Raw genomic sequence first — 14,399 nt, forward strand, 5'->3', positions numbered from 1 at the left:
CTAAGGAAAGCTAACATACAAAACTCCAAACTTCTAAAATAGATCAATTTATTTCTATAATGAGCATCCATGAACTACGTTCTGTAATGGCCATTCTAGATAGAGTTAAAGTATCAAGTTACTTGATCAACAAAATTTCAATCACAGTTGCCCCTTAAACAACACAAGTTTCAACTGTGCGCTTCACTTTTACACAATTTTACACAATACTGTTAATGTACTGTCCTTACGATTTTCCTAACATTTTTCTCCCTCTAGCTTGCTTTATTCTAAGAACATAGTATATAATACATATAACACACAAAATATGTGCTAACCAACTGTTTATGTTATCAGTAATCCTCCCAGTCAGCAGACAGCTTTTAGTAGTTTTGGGGGCATCCAAAGTCACATGTGGATTTTCAACCATGTAGGGGGGCCCCCATGTTGTTCAAGAGTCAACTGTATATATAATTTTTCAAGGACAAACAGTAAGAGAGAAGAGCAACATCTTCTGTATAACTATAAGCTGTTTAATAGATCGTCATATTTTTATTTATACTTTTTTATATTTAAAAACTCTACAGGGGGTATTATGTATAAGATTGAGTATTATTTTTTTAAAGAAATATATAACCACAAGTTCACGTTTCACAACATTTATATACAAGGATCGTGATCATTAATCAAAGGAAAGAATCACTTACTGCGAAGCCCACTATGCTCACCAAAATTAAATTTTAATTTTTTAAGTTTCATGCATTAGTAACCAGAGATTTTTAGATGAAATGTCAGAAGAACTTACAGTTGCTTTGTCTAGAACTTTCACCGAATCCTCATCAGCAACTTTATGTTTCCGAAGGGCTTCTTCCAGGGTCCAGAGGGGAAGGTTCTCCCACTTCCCAAATACCACGAGATCAATGTCACTGAACAGAGAACACACACACGAAAGTTGTTTGAAGAAACTGTACTTGTTTTCACTTACGTTCAGGCTCCCAGACTTCAAATCAGTGCAGTGAAAGCCTATTCCTCTCACTGCCCAATGAAGACCTAAATGTGTTGGCGGTGGCTGCTTTTTAGAGGGGAAGGGGAGGCTGGTGACTTCAACAACCATCTCCTTCTAGTCATCTCACAGAAGTCAGGCCTCAGGAAACAGGGTGGTTTTGGAAGAAGTAAAACCTCAGAAAACACCAGTGAACATTTCCTGTTCATAAAGGTTTCTGAGACTAAAAAACTTAAGACATGCCCACATGGATGAGATTAACTGATCAACTGATTTAGACAATTAAGTGTAAAAAGTACGTGGCAAACAGTGTATGTAGGATGCCACCATTTGGATGAAAAAGGAAGAAGACACATACCCGTTTCCCTTTATATGTACAGAATGTTCCTGGAAGGACGTGTGAGAAATGGGTACCATACCAGTGGCTCCTCTAGGAGCAGGGGACACAGGTGGGATCCACGCTTTTCACTGTAATTATTGTGTGCCTTTTCAATCTGAACTATGGGAATGCACTACATATTCAGAAAATTCAATTAAAATTTTCACAGTGACTCAGGGTTTTGCTTAAACTCAGAATCTAAATAAGGAAAAATATTCATGAATGCCAAGTTGGGTATTTTATGGCTTTTATGGGCCTACGATAGCAACGGGCAGCAAAGAAATTGCTAGGATCTCTCCACATCTACACCTTTTAAGTTTGGGTAAAGTAGATCAAATCAAGCTCAAATCCAAAAACATGATGGATGCCTACAGTTAAAATCATACTGTACTGTGCACCCAATACTGTGTTAGGAGGATAAATCCCACATTAAGTATTCTTACCACAATAAAAGTAAAAGCAAACACATGGTGAAATTTCAGTTTATAGAAAACAGGTTTTCACTCCTTGGGGAAGCCTTATCATATCCCCAAAAAGGCCCCACCTTGCCCCAGGCCGTGGGCCACACTGGCCTCATTTAAGGAGACTGAAATTAATAAGGGGCCTTCCTCAGAGAAGAGTCTAGAGCCTGAAGCTCTGGGCCTGGATGCTGGAACAACTGCTAATAGTCTGAATTCTTTTTTTTTTTTTTTTTTTTTAAGATTTCATTTATTTATTTGTGTGAGAGAGAATGAGAGAGAGCACATGAGAAGGGGGAGGGTCAGAGGGAGAAACAGACTCCCTGCCGAGCAGGGAGCCCGATGTGGGACTCGATCCAGGGACTCCGGGATCATGACCTGAGCCGAAGGCAGTCGCTTAACCAACTGAGCCACACAGGCGCCCTAGTCTGAATTCTTAATAAGAAACGACAGGGCTGGCATTCATTCCGGAGTGCAAAAGGCTGCATCGTATAATACGACATCAACGGCTGAGTTAGTGGGTTAAGTTATGGAGGCAAACAGTTCTCGGCAGGCAGGTGGTCAACTGCCGAAATTGTTAACGGAGTCCACTTTCACATCTATCCCAGGTGACAGAGGTGTCAGTTTGAGAGGATCATCTCAAGTGATATCCTACCCTCAAGGTGATTTGAATAAAATACAGATAAGGTGAATTTTCATTTCATAAATCTCTCGTTTCTACTCTTCCACCGTCAATAGCCAAAATCCAGAAAAATGCACAATCCCCCTGAAAGCTTCATAAATGTACTAACCTAGTAGGTAAATACAGGCCAGTTTTAAAACTTCCAAATATCTGGACCTGAAACAGAAAAAAATTATTAACATTAAGGTATCTATCCAATGAAAAGCCCCCAAGCTATGGAGAAATGTCGGGGTTTTGCTACCCTCTGTTGGTGTTTTTTAGTAGTACAAGAGTATTTTTTTTTTTTTAAGATTTTATTTATTTATTTGACAGAGATAGTGAGAGCAGGAACACAAGCAGGGGGAGTGGGAGAGGGAGAAGCAGGCTTCCCGCCGAGCAGGGAGCCCGATGCGGGGCTCGATCCCAGGACTCTAGGATCATGACCCGAGCCGAAGGCAGACGCCCAACGACTGAGCCACCCAGGCGGCCCAAGAGCATTTTTTTTATGACACCATGCTTTCCAGAAGCAGGGATGCTACCTCTCGTACGCAGACATTAGGAAAATACTTTACACTTATAAGGTTAAAATATCAAATGCACAGATTGAAATAGAAAACTTTCAAAAGTAATATTCAAGTCACTCGTGTTCCCTTATAAGGCAGAGACATGTTCAACAAAGGCATAATTTGGGTTCCCTAGGTGAGAATCTTCTCGAGGGCCCCTGAGTTAGGGTCAGCGGCAGGCCAGCTCCACGGAGAACAGCTGGCAGTGTCATCCTAACGTCTCGCTGAGGCGTAAAACCAGACACATCCTATCCCGGCCGGGGAGCACAGCAGAAGGCTCAGGGTGGGCAAAGAATTTCAATAAAGGGTGAACGCTCGGCCCCAGAGGTAAGATGGACCCGGGAACAGAATCACAGGTACATGTCTCTCCTCTGGGAACAAAAAGATGGATAAAACCCCCCACCTCCAGAGGAGGATTAATTTAAATTACGGTTTCTCAACCTCAGCACGACTGACGTTCAGGGCAGACAGCAGTCTGTGAGGGGCTGTCCTGTGCATCGTACGATGTTTAGGAACATCCTTGGCCTCTTCCCACTATATGCCCAGAGCACCTTACCAGTCAATGATAATCAAAAATGTCTCCGACATTGCCAAGGGACCCCTGAGTGGCAAACTCACCCGCCGCTGAGAGACACGGACTTGGGAGCACATGGGAGAATCCATGTGACCACACAGTAGCTGCTCAATAAAATAAAATTGACCCCCCCCCGCACCATCACCCCCTTCCCTTCACCTACAGTATTTTATTCGAAGATTTTCTGTTTTGCCAACTGGACAAAAGAGACTTCCCTAGCACCCCCATCACCATCCCATGACAAAGTCTAAAGAAAAGCCACGTAATACAGAGTAATGGATTCTAACTTCTTTGAATGCATAAAATTGTATAACCGACCCTCAAAAAAAAAAAAAAAAAAAAAAAGGCCCTAAAAAAGTATTCACTTAGTTTCAACAAGAATCACAAATAAGCAAAGAGGAAATCTTGGGCCAAAGTTCTGTTCACTAGGTGGGTCTGTAGAGGGAGACAAGGAAGGGCCAGAAAGAAGGAAACAGCAGTATCTAGAGAGGAAAACAGACTTATGCCTGCGTTCGCCTAAGAAAATGAACTTCTAATGACATAAGAAATTTCTACTTGACATTTTCATTCGGCTATAAACAATTATATAACATTTGTACTAGCAGGTTGGAACAAAACAGTAGTGGGATTTTCCTACATCAGATCCAGTTACCACACTACTACAAGAAGGCCTGATCTGTCTTTCTTCTCTGTATACTAATGATTCCTAAATGTAGTTTACCTTTAGTATTGCTATTCAGCACTGCAAAGAAATAGTTTTAACTAAGTCATCCGATTCACTGCAAAAAATTAGGATGCCCCGAATTCTAAAGGCTAGAGGAAACCATTTGCCTTTAAAATTTAATTGGACCATAAGTGTTGAGACGCACATAGACCTGAGTGTGAGGACTGAGACTTTCTCCAGCCTGTGCACAGGGACAGCGCCCTCAGCACCCAGCTACCCAGACAGGTACTCACGTCCGCGCTGGGCCAGAGCTCCTTAATCACACTCTCGATCCTGTTCACCACCTCCATCCGCATCTTCTCCTCCTCCGGTCTTGGAGACATGTATTCATAAAAATCACTGATTTCTTCATGCAGACTGAAGGAAAAAAAAAAGCAGGAAAGTTAATATGGGCAAGGCCAGTCTGATGAGAAATCACTATCTTAAATACCCTTATCTAATTAAGTCTTGTAACTTCACTGATGACTTTATGTTCATAGATTTCTACCCTAATTTTAATGTTACAACTGATGCTAGGCTAAGATGGAATATACAGAATTTAATAAAATAAAATGCCAGAAGAGTTACATAAAATAAGAAATTCCAAAAAGTCTTAACGGCAGCTATCGCGGACTTGATTAACACACCCGTGCAGAACGCTCGCTGTGTGGACGTGCGCTGGTAATGTTTTTTTTATTTTTAAATTTTAATATGGAAGGCCCAGCCTCTGCCTTTACACTTCCAATCCGGTAGACACCAACACAGAAAGATACAGAATCCAGATGCCACGGGCGAGCTTCCTGGCCACAGAGCCCTGACCCTCTCACCCCTCTATGATCCATTCCTCACAGGAGCAAAACAGCATATCTTTTGGGGCGCCTGGGTGACTCAGTCGTTAAGCGCCTGCCTTCGGCTCAGGTCATGGTCCCGGGGTCCTGGGATCGAGCCCCGCATCGGGCTCCCTGCTCCGCGGGAAGCCTGCTTCTCCCTCTCCCACTCCCCCTGTTTGTGTTCCCTCTCTCGCTGTGTCTCTGTCAAATAAAAATCTTTAAAAAACAAAACAGCATGTCTTTTGTGCTGTTTGCTTAGTGAATCAAACGTCAGATGAACAAGTGAGCCAGGGACTGTCAGCAGAGACCTGAAAAGAATGGCCAGCAGACAGGCTCCATGAAGGAGCTAAAGATTTCCAGAGCCCAGGAGGAAGGAGGCTGCCCCGGGAAGCACTAAACAAACTCCACGGGCTGCGAACGACGGAGGTGCGGGAGAAGCCACCGAGGAACGCGGGCCCCTGGCCACAGCGGGCTCCGAATGAGGAGCTAAGCAGTTCGGACTTTCCTAGGGGAACAAGGAGCTACTTCAATGCTTCTGAGAGGGAACAGGGAAAGACTGACTTCAAAAATGCAGCATCTGAAGAAGATTCGTCGGGCAACTGTGTCAACAATGGACTGGCCGAGCGACAAGGCTGGATGCAGAGAGAGCAGTCCATAAATTACTGCAACTGCAGAAGGGGACGAAGGTCTGGGGGGTGGCACAGGAAAGGAACGGGCTCCACAGGCAGCACACTCACGCGTGCCCACACACACAATGGCTGGGCCCACAGAGCTCGACCAGCAGTGGGAAGGAGGAGGGAGGGAGGATGCCTGCCAGGGCTGAGGCCTGAGAGGCCAGGGAATCAATGAACAGGGTGAAAGGAAAAACCCACTAGGCTGGCTACTGAGTTGAATGCAGTCGATCATTACCGGAGGACAGAAGAAACTGAAGATAGCAGGTACAGCTGTGAGGAGCTACCTTTAGGAGGGAAAGTGAGGGGGAAATGGGAGGAAATCTGCTAAACTTCCGCTGAATGCTGGCGACCCCGGAGGCCACGTGAGCATGGATCTCACGGGGTCTCCTGGACAACGGTGGCGGAGCAGGAGGCCAGGAGAAGGGAGCTAAGAGCAATGGCTGCCAAGTGCCTGGGAGCGAGAGGGGCACCCGGCAGGGCTGGGGGACAGGCATGCAGGGCAGCCCCGCAGGAACACAGTCCTGAAGGATCCTGGTTTAAAGCAGTTACAGGAGTCGCAGGAAGCTGGAAGCACAAGGAAACCAAAAATGATCTTGAGGAAGGAAAAAAAAAAAAAAAAAAGCCTAATTCCCAACCCCCACTCGGCTATAACATTTAAAACGTGGCCAAGTAAGCAATCAACAGTCTCTGTCTCTTCTAATGTTTTATTTTTAGACTAAGAGTCAAAAAACTTGAGTTCTAGACTCAGGCTCTGCCTGAGGGCAGCTGTGTTCCTTCAGAAAGGGACTGGTGCTCTCCAGCCTCAGTGTCCTCAGGCACAAATTGGGGGTTAGCAACCAGGATCCTTTTCGGGCCCTTAATGTCAAAACCTGGGCCATTTGGTAAGGAATGATTTGGAGCGGTGTTCGGCTTGTGTACTCTGCAATGCTGAAAAAACAGAAACAAAAACAAACAAAAACAGAGAAAACACCAAACTGGATCTTAAAACTCCAGGGAGTTCTGCACACGAATCCGTACACTCCCAGTGGGGTCAAGTCTTCCTGGGTACACTGCTGGGTACCTTAGGATCATCATCTTCTGATTTTTTTCTTAAAGCTTCCCAGGGTTTTTTCCTAAGGCTATCCCCTTCAGCTTCTTGAAGACAACAGCTAAAATGATCAGTCCAGAAAGTCCACAGCTTGTGCTGCTCTTTCAGAAGGATGAGGACCACAAATTAAAAGGAAAACAGATTTCTTCTTAACTAACGGGATCGTCTGCTATGAATGATCAAAGCATATTTGTGGTCCAAAACCACTGGGGAATACTTCCATTTTAACCAAAGGGAAAAACCCCTAAACGTGACTGTATCTACTCCACAAAGGCCCATTTACACCATTTCTAATTCAAAAACAGGCAAAAAATATGTAGCCCAACTTCCAGCTAATCTTCAAATCACAAGAAACTGAGAATTTATTCTCTAAACATTATTGAGTGCCTAGTTAAACACACTAGAAGGAAAGAAGGTTCATCAGTCAAAAGTGATCCTTGTCCTGGGTAATTTCAGTCTAATGAAAAGAAATACTCATTTAAAGTAGTTTTGTGGGGGCGCCTGGGTGGCTCAGTCGTTGAGCGTCTGCCTTCAGCTCAGGTCATGATCCCGGGTCCTGGGATCAAGCCCCGCATCGGGCTCCCTGCTCAGCGGGAAGCCTGCTTCTCCCTCTCCCACTCCCCCTGCTTGTGTTCCCTCTCTCGCTGTGTCTCTGTCAAATAAATAAATAAAATCTTTTTAAAAAAATAAAAATAAAATAAAGTAGTTTTGCGGTGGATAATGTTTAAGTTCCACACTGTTCCACCACAGGCAGGCTTCAGATGACCAGAAGGAGAGCTTTCCAATGACCACAGCTGCAGGGAATGGAATGGGTTGCCTTGAAGGGAAGTGAGGTCCCCATCACTACAAGTGTAAATAAAGAAACTAAATGACCATGAGGCAAACAAAGGTCTAATAAGACATTTCTTTTTTTTTTTTTTTTTTTCTTAAGATTTTAGGGGCGCCTGGGTGGCTCAGTCGGTTAAGTGTCTGACTCTTGATTTTGGCCCAGGTCATGATCTCAGTCAGGGTCGTGGGATCAAGCCCCGTGTCGGGCTCCGTGCTCAGCACGGCTTCACGCTCTCCCTCTGCTCCTTCCCCTACCTGTGTTCTCTCTCTCTAAAATAATAAATAAAATCTTAAAAATAAGAAAAAGATTTATAAGCAATTTCTATACCCAACGTGGGGCTCAAACCTACAATCCCAAGATCAAGAGTCGCTAGTTTCACCAACTGAGGTACCCCACAGACACTTCTGAACTTGGTAAAAAATGGAAAAGATTCTAAAATTCCATTTATCACTAGGATTCTAGGTTTCTGATTAGCACATTAAGCTGGATAAGCTTTTAAAATAAGACCACCCTAAACATTAATATTCCATGGAACCATCTCCCTATTTAGGAAAAACTGGTTCCACAGGTTATCCTAATTCTTTTATTGATTTGCATGTGTGACACTGGAAGCAGGGAAGAGGAAGGGTGTGGGGGGAAGGAGGGCTACTGAAGCTCAAACATACTCCAACAGTAAGAACACGAGAACCCATCTCATGTCGCCGGGGCCATCTCCTTCCCACACGGGGGTGAACACAAACATCACTATCTCTTTCGCCTACATGTAACTAGCTACACGTAAAATTCTTCAAGAATTGACTGAGAAATCTTAGTACGTTGAGGGGAAAAAAACTTCCAGTACAGATTTTTAAATCATCTTGACGGAGCTCTATCTCTGTGGACTGTGTATAATTTTACTGGCATGGTGCCACGGATATCTAGGTGCTTAAAGACTCCTGAAGGAACAGAATCCCGTTTTTGGAGTGCCCACTATATGCCTGGCACACTTTATTAGATCAGCACGATGACCTAATAAAGGCCAGAGACTACAGAAACTTTGTAAGCTTGCTTTCACAAATTAATGTAACTTTATGCCTCCGAAATCCTCCAACCACACAGGGAAAATTTCAATTTCTCCTACATCTGGATCAAACCTCAGTTGTGATTAATTAGTAAATATGGCTGAATGTCTCCTACCCAGCCTTATAGTTTCTCATTTTAATTTGAAAATATAACTTTTTTTTTTGAAGATTTTATTTACTTATTTGACAGAGACACAGCAAGAGAGGGAACATGAGCAGGGGGAGTGGGAGAGGAAGAAGCAGGCTTCCCACGAAACATGGAGCCCGATGCAGGGCTCAATCCCAGAGCCCTGGGATCATGACCCGACCGAAGGCAGACGCTTAACCGACTGAGCCACCAAGGCAGGCGCTCCTGAAAATATAACTCTTGACCAAAACTCGTATGTGACCAAAACACAGTGTCTTCTATGAGGGCATCGGTGTTTGTTTTTTTAAAAGGAAAAGTGAGCAAGAAAGCACTCCACTCCCTGTTTATAAAGAAAAAGTATGTTACATAAAAGCAGTATGATAAAATAAGTGCCACTGTGTAACTGGGAAGGGTGCCCCCCCAAAAAGAATGTGAATCGAAATTAATTGCTGGGGAAAAATTTACATTAACCTCAAAATTAATAACAATTTAATGAGACAAGGAAGAGATATAAACAAAAAAGTTTCTATATTTTAAAAAGTACAATGTAAAGATCATTTAAATCAAAACAGGGAAGAAAAAAAAAAAATCACTTTGTCTCTGAGATAAGCTCTACCAGAGGAGAAATGCTAGCCTTTCAAAATTATACGAATTTCATAATGCTCATCATAAGAGGGGGGGGTTAAGAATGTAAAGAAATGGCCCTCGAAGGCTCAATTTCTCTGGCTATATAAAAGGGAAGAACCTGTTTCACACCTTTTCAACTGGGCTGCCAAGGGGGTGGATATGAGTAGCTTAGGACCTCTGCATCCCTAAAGCCAGAGGCAGCCTCCCTGATGCCTCCCAGGCCAAGGCAGGCAGAACAGCCCTTGCTGGTCCCCACTGAGGCTCACCCAACATCTGTTCAGGGGCTAACACCCGCTTCCTCAGGGACACCTGCCAGGCCTGCAACTTGCCTGGGCCACCTCCACACCAAGGTCAAGCTTTCCAGTTTTCATAACTGAAGTCCTCATTAATTACTAACTTCAGACTCACATGAAAGCACTGACAAAGTTCTATTCAACTACTATCTATAACGAGATACTTCCCCGCACAAAAATGTTGGTTAATAATAACCAATTTTGACAAAGATATATGGAAAAGGCACTTGCATGCTACATGTGAAAGTATAAATTACTACAACCTCTCCAATGGTTGTTGTCCTAATTAATGATAAACAACATTTATATGAATACTTTTTTTAAATTCCTTTTTTCTTGAAGATTTTATTTCAAGAGACAGAGCGAGTGAGCGCACATGCAAGCAGGGGGAAGAGCAGAGGGAGAAGGAGAGAGAAAATCTCAAGCAGACTCCACCCTGATTGTGGAGCCCAGTGCAGGGCTCGATCTCTCACGACATGACCTGAGCCAAAACCAAGAGTTGGACGCTTAACCAACTGAGCCACCCAGGCACCCATTAAATTCCCCTTCTTTCATTAAAATCAGGATTTTGGAGCGATTTCTGCACTCCCATGATCCCTGAAGCATTAGTCACAACAGCCAAGATATGGAAACAACCCAAATGTCCACCAACAGATGAATAAAGAAAATGGGGTATAGACCTACAACATTATTCAGCCTTATAAAAGGAAATATTTGAAACTTGCAACATGGATGAACCTGAAGGACATTATGCTAAATGAAATAAACCAGTCCATTTATAACACGATTATCTAAAATAGTCAAACTCACAGAAGCAGAGAATAGAATGGTGGTTGCCCAGGGGCTGGAGGGAGGGGTGCTGGGGAGATGTTCAATGGGTATAAAGTTTTGGTTAAGCAAGATAAGCTCTAGACATCTGCTGTACAACATAGCACCTACAGGCAAATATACTGTATTATTCACTTAAAAATGTCTTAAGAGGGTAGATTTCATATTATATTCTTTTTTTTTTTTAAAGATTTTATTTATTTATTTGAGACAGAGAGAATAAGAGACAGAGAGCATGAGAGGGAGGAGGGTCAGAGGGAGAAGCAGACTCCCCGCCGAGCAGGGAGCCCGATGCGGGACTCGATCCCGGGACTGCAGGATCATGACCCGAGCTGAAGGCAGTCGCCTAACCAACTGAGCCACCCAGGCGCCCAAATTTCATATTATATTCTTACCACAAAAAAGGGGAAGGGGACATAAGGAAACTTTTGGAGGTGTTGCATATGTCTATCACTTTTTTTTAAAAAGGGATTTTATTTATTTGAGAGAGAGAGCACAAGCGGGGGCAGGGGGGGAGGGCAGAGGCAGAAGCAGATTCCCCACTAAGCAGGGACCCAATGCGGGGTCATGACCTGAGCTGAAGGCAGACACTTCACTGACTGAGCCACCCAGGCGCCCCTGTCTATTACCTTGATTGTGGTGATGGTTTCAGGGGTGTATGCCTACGTCCAAACTCATCAGGTTGAATATTTGCATTAACTACGTACAGTTTTTTGTATACCAATTATACTTCAATAAAGCTGTTTTTAAAAAGTCCCTTTATTTTTATCCTTCAGAAGTACTGAAGGAATAAGGCTATTCACCACAGCATTATCTGGAATATGAAAAAATTGAGAAACAGCCTCAATGTCCATCGATGGAATCCAATTAAATAATCAGAGCAGCACTCACGGACCTTCCCTTAAATTATGGCCAATAATCCATTAAAAAGAAGGAAGCAGAGCTATATGAGCTGATGAGAAAGATCCCAAATGTGTTCAGCTTAAAAGAAAAAGCACATGTGTTTAACAAGATTCACTACAGGTGCATTAAAAAGACACACACAGAGTTTCTATTTGCATTACAAATTTTCTGGAAGGAGAACTGTTAACAGTGATTACCTTAAGGACAGGGCATGACAGCAGAGTTAGGGAGACCAACGTTTTATTTCACATCATGCTGTGCTAGTATAGAGTAGTACTGGAAAAGCACAGAATTATTTTCAAACTCTCAGTGTGTATTTGTTTGTCTACTTTTCTAAAGGGGTTATTATCTATTTAAAAAGATTATGGGCCATTTGTCGTTTTCTTTATATTTTCCCACATAAAAGTCTGGGTTTGTGTGTGTATTTCTCCCAACCCCCAACCCACAGAACAGAGTCTATATACCATACTGTTTACAGTGATTAAATCTGGTAAATGAATCGGGGTGGATAGGGATTCACTTTTTAAAACTGTATACATTTAGGGGCATTTGGGTGGCACAGTCGGCTGAGCATCTGACTCCTGGTTTCAACTCAGGTCATGATCTCAGAGTCATGAGATCGAGCCCTGTATCAGGCTCCACGCTCAGTGAGGAGTCTGCTTGAGATTCTCTCTCCCTCTCGCTCTGCCCCCCCCCCATTCTCCCACTCTCTCTCTCAAATAAATCTTTTTTTTTTTTAATTTTTTAAAAGATTTTTATTTATGGGCGCCTGGGTGGCTCAGTCGTTGAGCGTCTGCCTTCGGCTCAGGTCATGATCCTGGGGTCCCGGGATCGAGTCCCACATCGGGCTCCCTGCTCGGCGGGAGGCCTGCTTCTCCCTTTCCCACTCCCCCTGCTTGTGTTCCTGCTCTCGCTATCTCTCTCTTGTCAAATAAATAAAATCTTAAAAAAAAAAAAAGATTTTTATTTATTTGAGAGAGAGAGAGATAGCAAGAGAGAGCACAAGCAGGGGGGAGAGGGAGAAGCAGGCTTCCCACTGAGCAGGGGAGCCTGACGCAGGGCTCGATCCTGGGACTCTGGGATCGTGACCTGAGCCGAAGGCAGATGCTTAACTGACTGAGCCACCCAGGCACCCTAATAAATAAATCTTTTAAAAAAAATGTATACATTTAAACAGTCTACCTTTTAAAAATGCATCCATGTTAGGGGGTGGGTGCCTGGTTGTGCAGTCAGTTGAGCATCTGACTCTTGGCTTTGGCTTCAGGGTCATGAGATCAAGCCCCATGTCGGGCTCTGCACTCAGCGGGGAGTCAGCTTGATATTCTCTCTCCCTCTCCCTCTGTCCCTCTCACTTGTGGTCTCTCTCTCTCTCAAATAAATAAATCTTTTAAAAAACCTCATACATGTTAATTACTATTGTTAATTAACCTTTTTTTTTTTTAACTAAGCTCTATGCCCAGTGTGGGGCTTGAACTCACAACCCTGAGATCATGCTCTACTGACTGAGCCAGCCAGGCGCCCCACCTTTGTATATTTTTATAACAAGATCTTTATAATGACAATGAACACTCACTGAAGAAAACTAACACTTAAAGGAGAAAAAGACTCAAGTACGGAGCCTCACAGACCAAAAAGTTACACGCCCAGCCACTGGAGAAACTGAGCACCGGTAGAAGGAACTCGGGCCAGCCTGTGAACAGCACCGACCCCTGGGGAAACAAGGGGACCCCAAACCCATGCACACAGCAACAGACACACAACACAACATTTGGGAAGTTACTGCATGCCTGACGCGGTACATGTACTGAGCTTCTGCTGGTGTCTGACTCACCCCTTCCAGGGATTTGTAGACTTACATGTGTATGTATATGCAAGACAAATTTCTGGAAGAATACATAAACACTGCTGGCAGGAGTTTCCTCTGGAGAGTGGGACTGAGGTCTGAGGTGCTGGGATTTCTGCCCTTCTGTACTGTTTGATTTTTCTCAAATGCACACAGGCACCAAGAGAAGTGAGTAACAGCAAGGCCTAGGGCGATCCTGGTGCAGTCTGAACGACATCTTCAAGAGGCTCTAGAATTTAAATTTTACGAAGAAATTCACACACACACACATACACATACCCGTGCTCTCATATTTTCAGCTGCCAGCTAGACACCCCTACCTAGATGTCACCTCAAAATCAATAAATCCAAAACGAAATTCCTTATCTTTCTCCAAAACCTATTCCTTCTCCTTGTGTTTTCCTCCCTGAATTACTCTTTCCCCAAATGGAAATTTCAGTCTTTCCTGGTTCATCCTTCTTCCTCATCCTTTGGGGTTAATAGGTCTCCGTATCGTGTCTCTCCTACAAACAAAAATAAAAAACCAAAAACTTCCCGGGACACCTGGGTGGCTCAGTTGGTTAAGCGTCTGCCTTTGGCTCAGGTCGTGATCCCAGGGTCCTGGGATCGAGTCCCGCATCGGGCTCCCTGCTCAGTGGGGAGCCTGCTTCTCCCTCTCCGTCTGCCCCTCCCCCCCAGCTCGTGCTCTCTCTGTCACTTACAGCTCCAGTCCTTCCTCCCTCCTCCCTCTCTCCCTCTCAGTACGACACCCCAGTGGCCTCCAGACTGGCCTCCCTGCCCCTGGCCTCTCCCTTCTCTAGGCCATCTTCCACCTCCTCAACCGACTTGTGTCACTTCCAAACCCCTTATCAGGGCAGTCCCTGCCTTCGTAGGCTCTTCTCCCCAGTATAGCCACCAGAACCCTACTCCTGCACAGGCCAGCCTGTGCCTGGCATACCTTCTCACTCAGACTTTGAGAGCGCAAATATCACCTCACT

At 44.1% G+C, this 14,399-nt stretch overlaps 1 protein-coding gene across 2 annotated transcripts in view; it reads right to left on the reverse strand.

The window, feature by feature from the left end:
• Positions 1-14,399, reverse strand: part of TENT4B (terminal nucleotidyltransferase 4B) — a 72,218-nt gene that overhangs the window by 12,795 nt on the left and 45,024 nt on the right. For both annotated transcript variants that reach the window (XM_035025249.1, XM_035025248.1), the window contains exons 2-4: positions 4,575-4,698; positions 2,611-2,657; positions 785-905 (exon numbers count right to left, since the gene is read on the reverse strand). In XM_035025249.1, the coding sequence (XP_034881140.1) occupies positions 785-905; positions 2,611-2,657; positions 4,575-4,698 (292 nt within the window). The remainder of the gene's footprint in view (positions 1-784; positions 906-2,610; positions 2,658-4,574; positions 4,699-14,399) is intronic.

Source organism: Mirounga leonina, unplaced genomic scaffold, assembly GCF_011800145.1.
Source record: "Mirounga leonina isolate KUSES-001 unplaced genomic scaffold, KU_Mleo_1.0 Mir_180, whole genome shotgun sequence".
Taxonomy (NCBI): Eukaryota; Metazoa; Chordata; class Mammalia; order Carnivora; family Phocidae; genus Mirounga; species Mirounga leonina.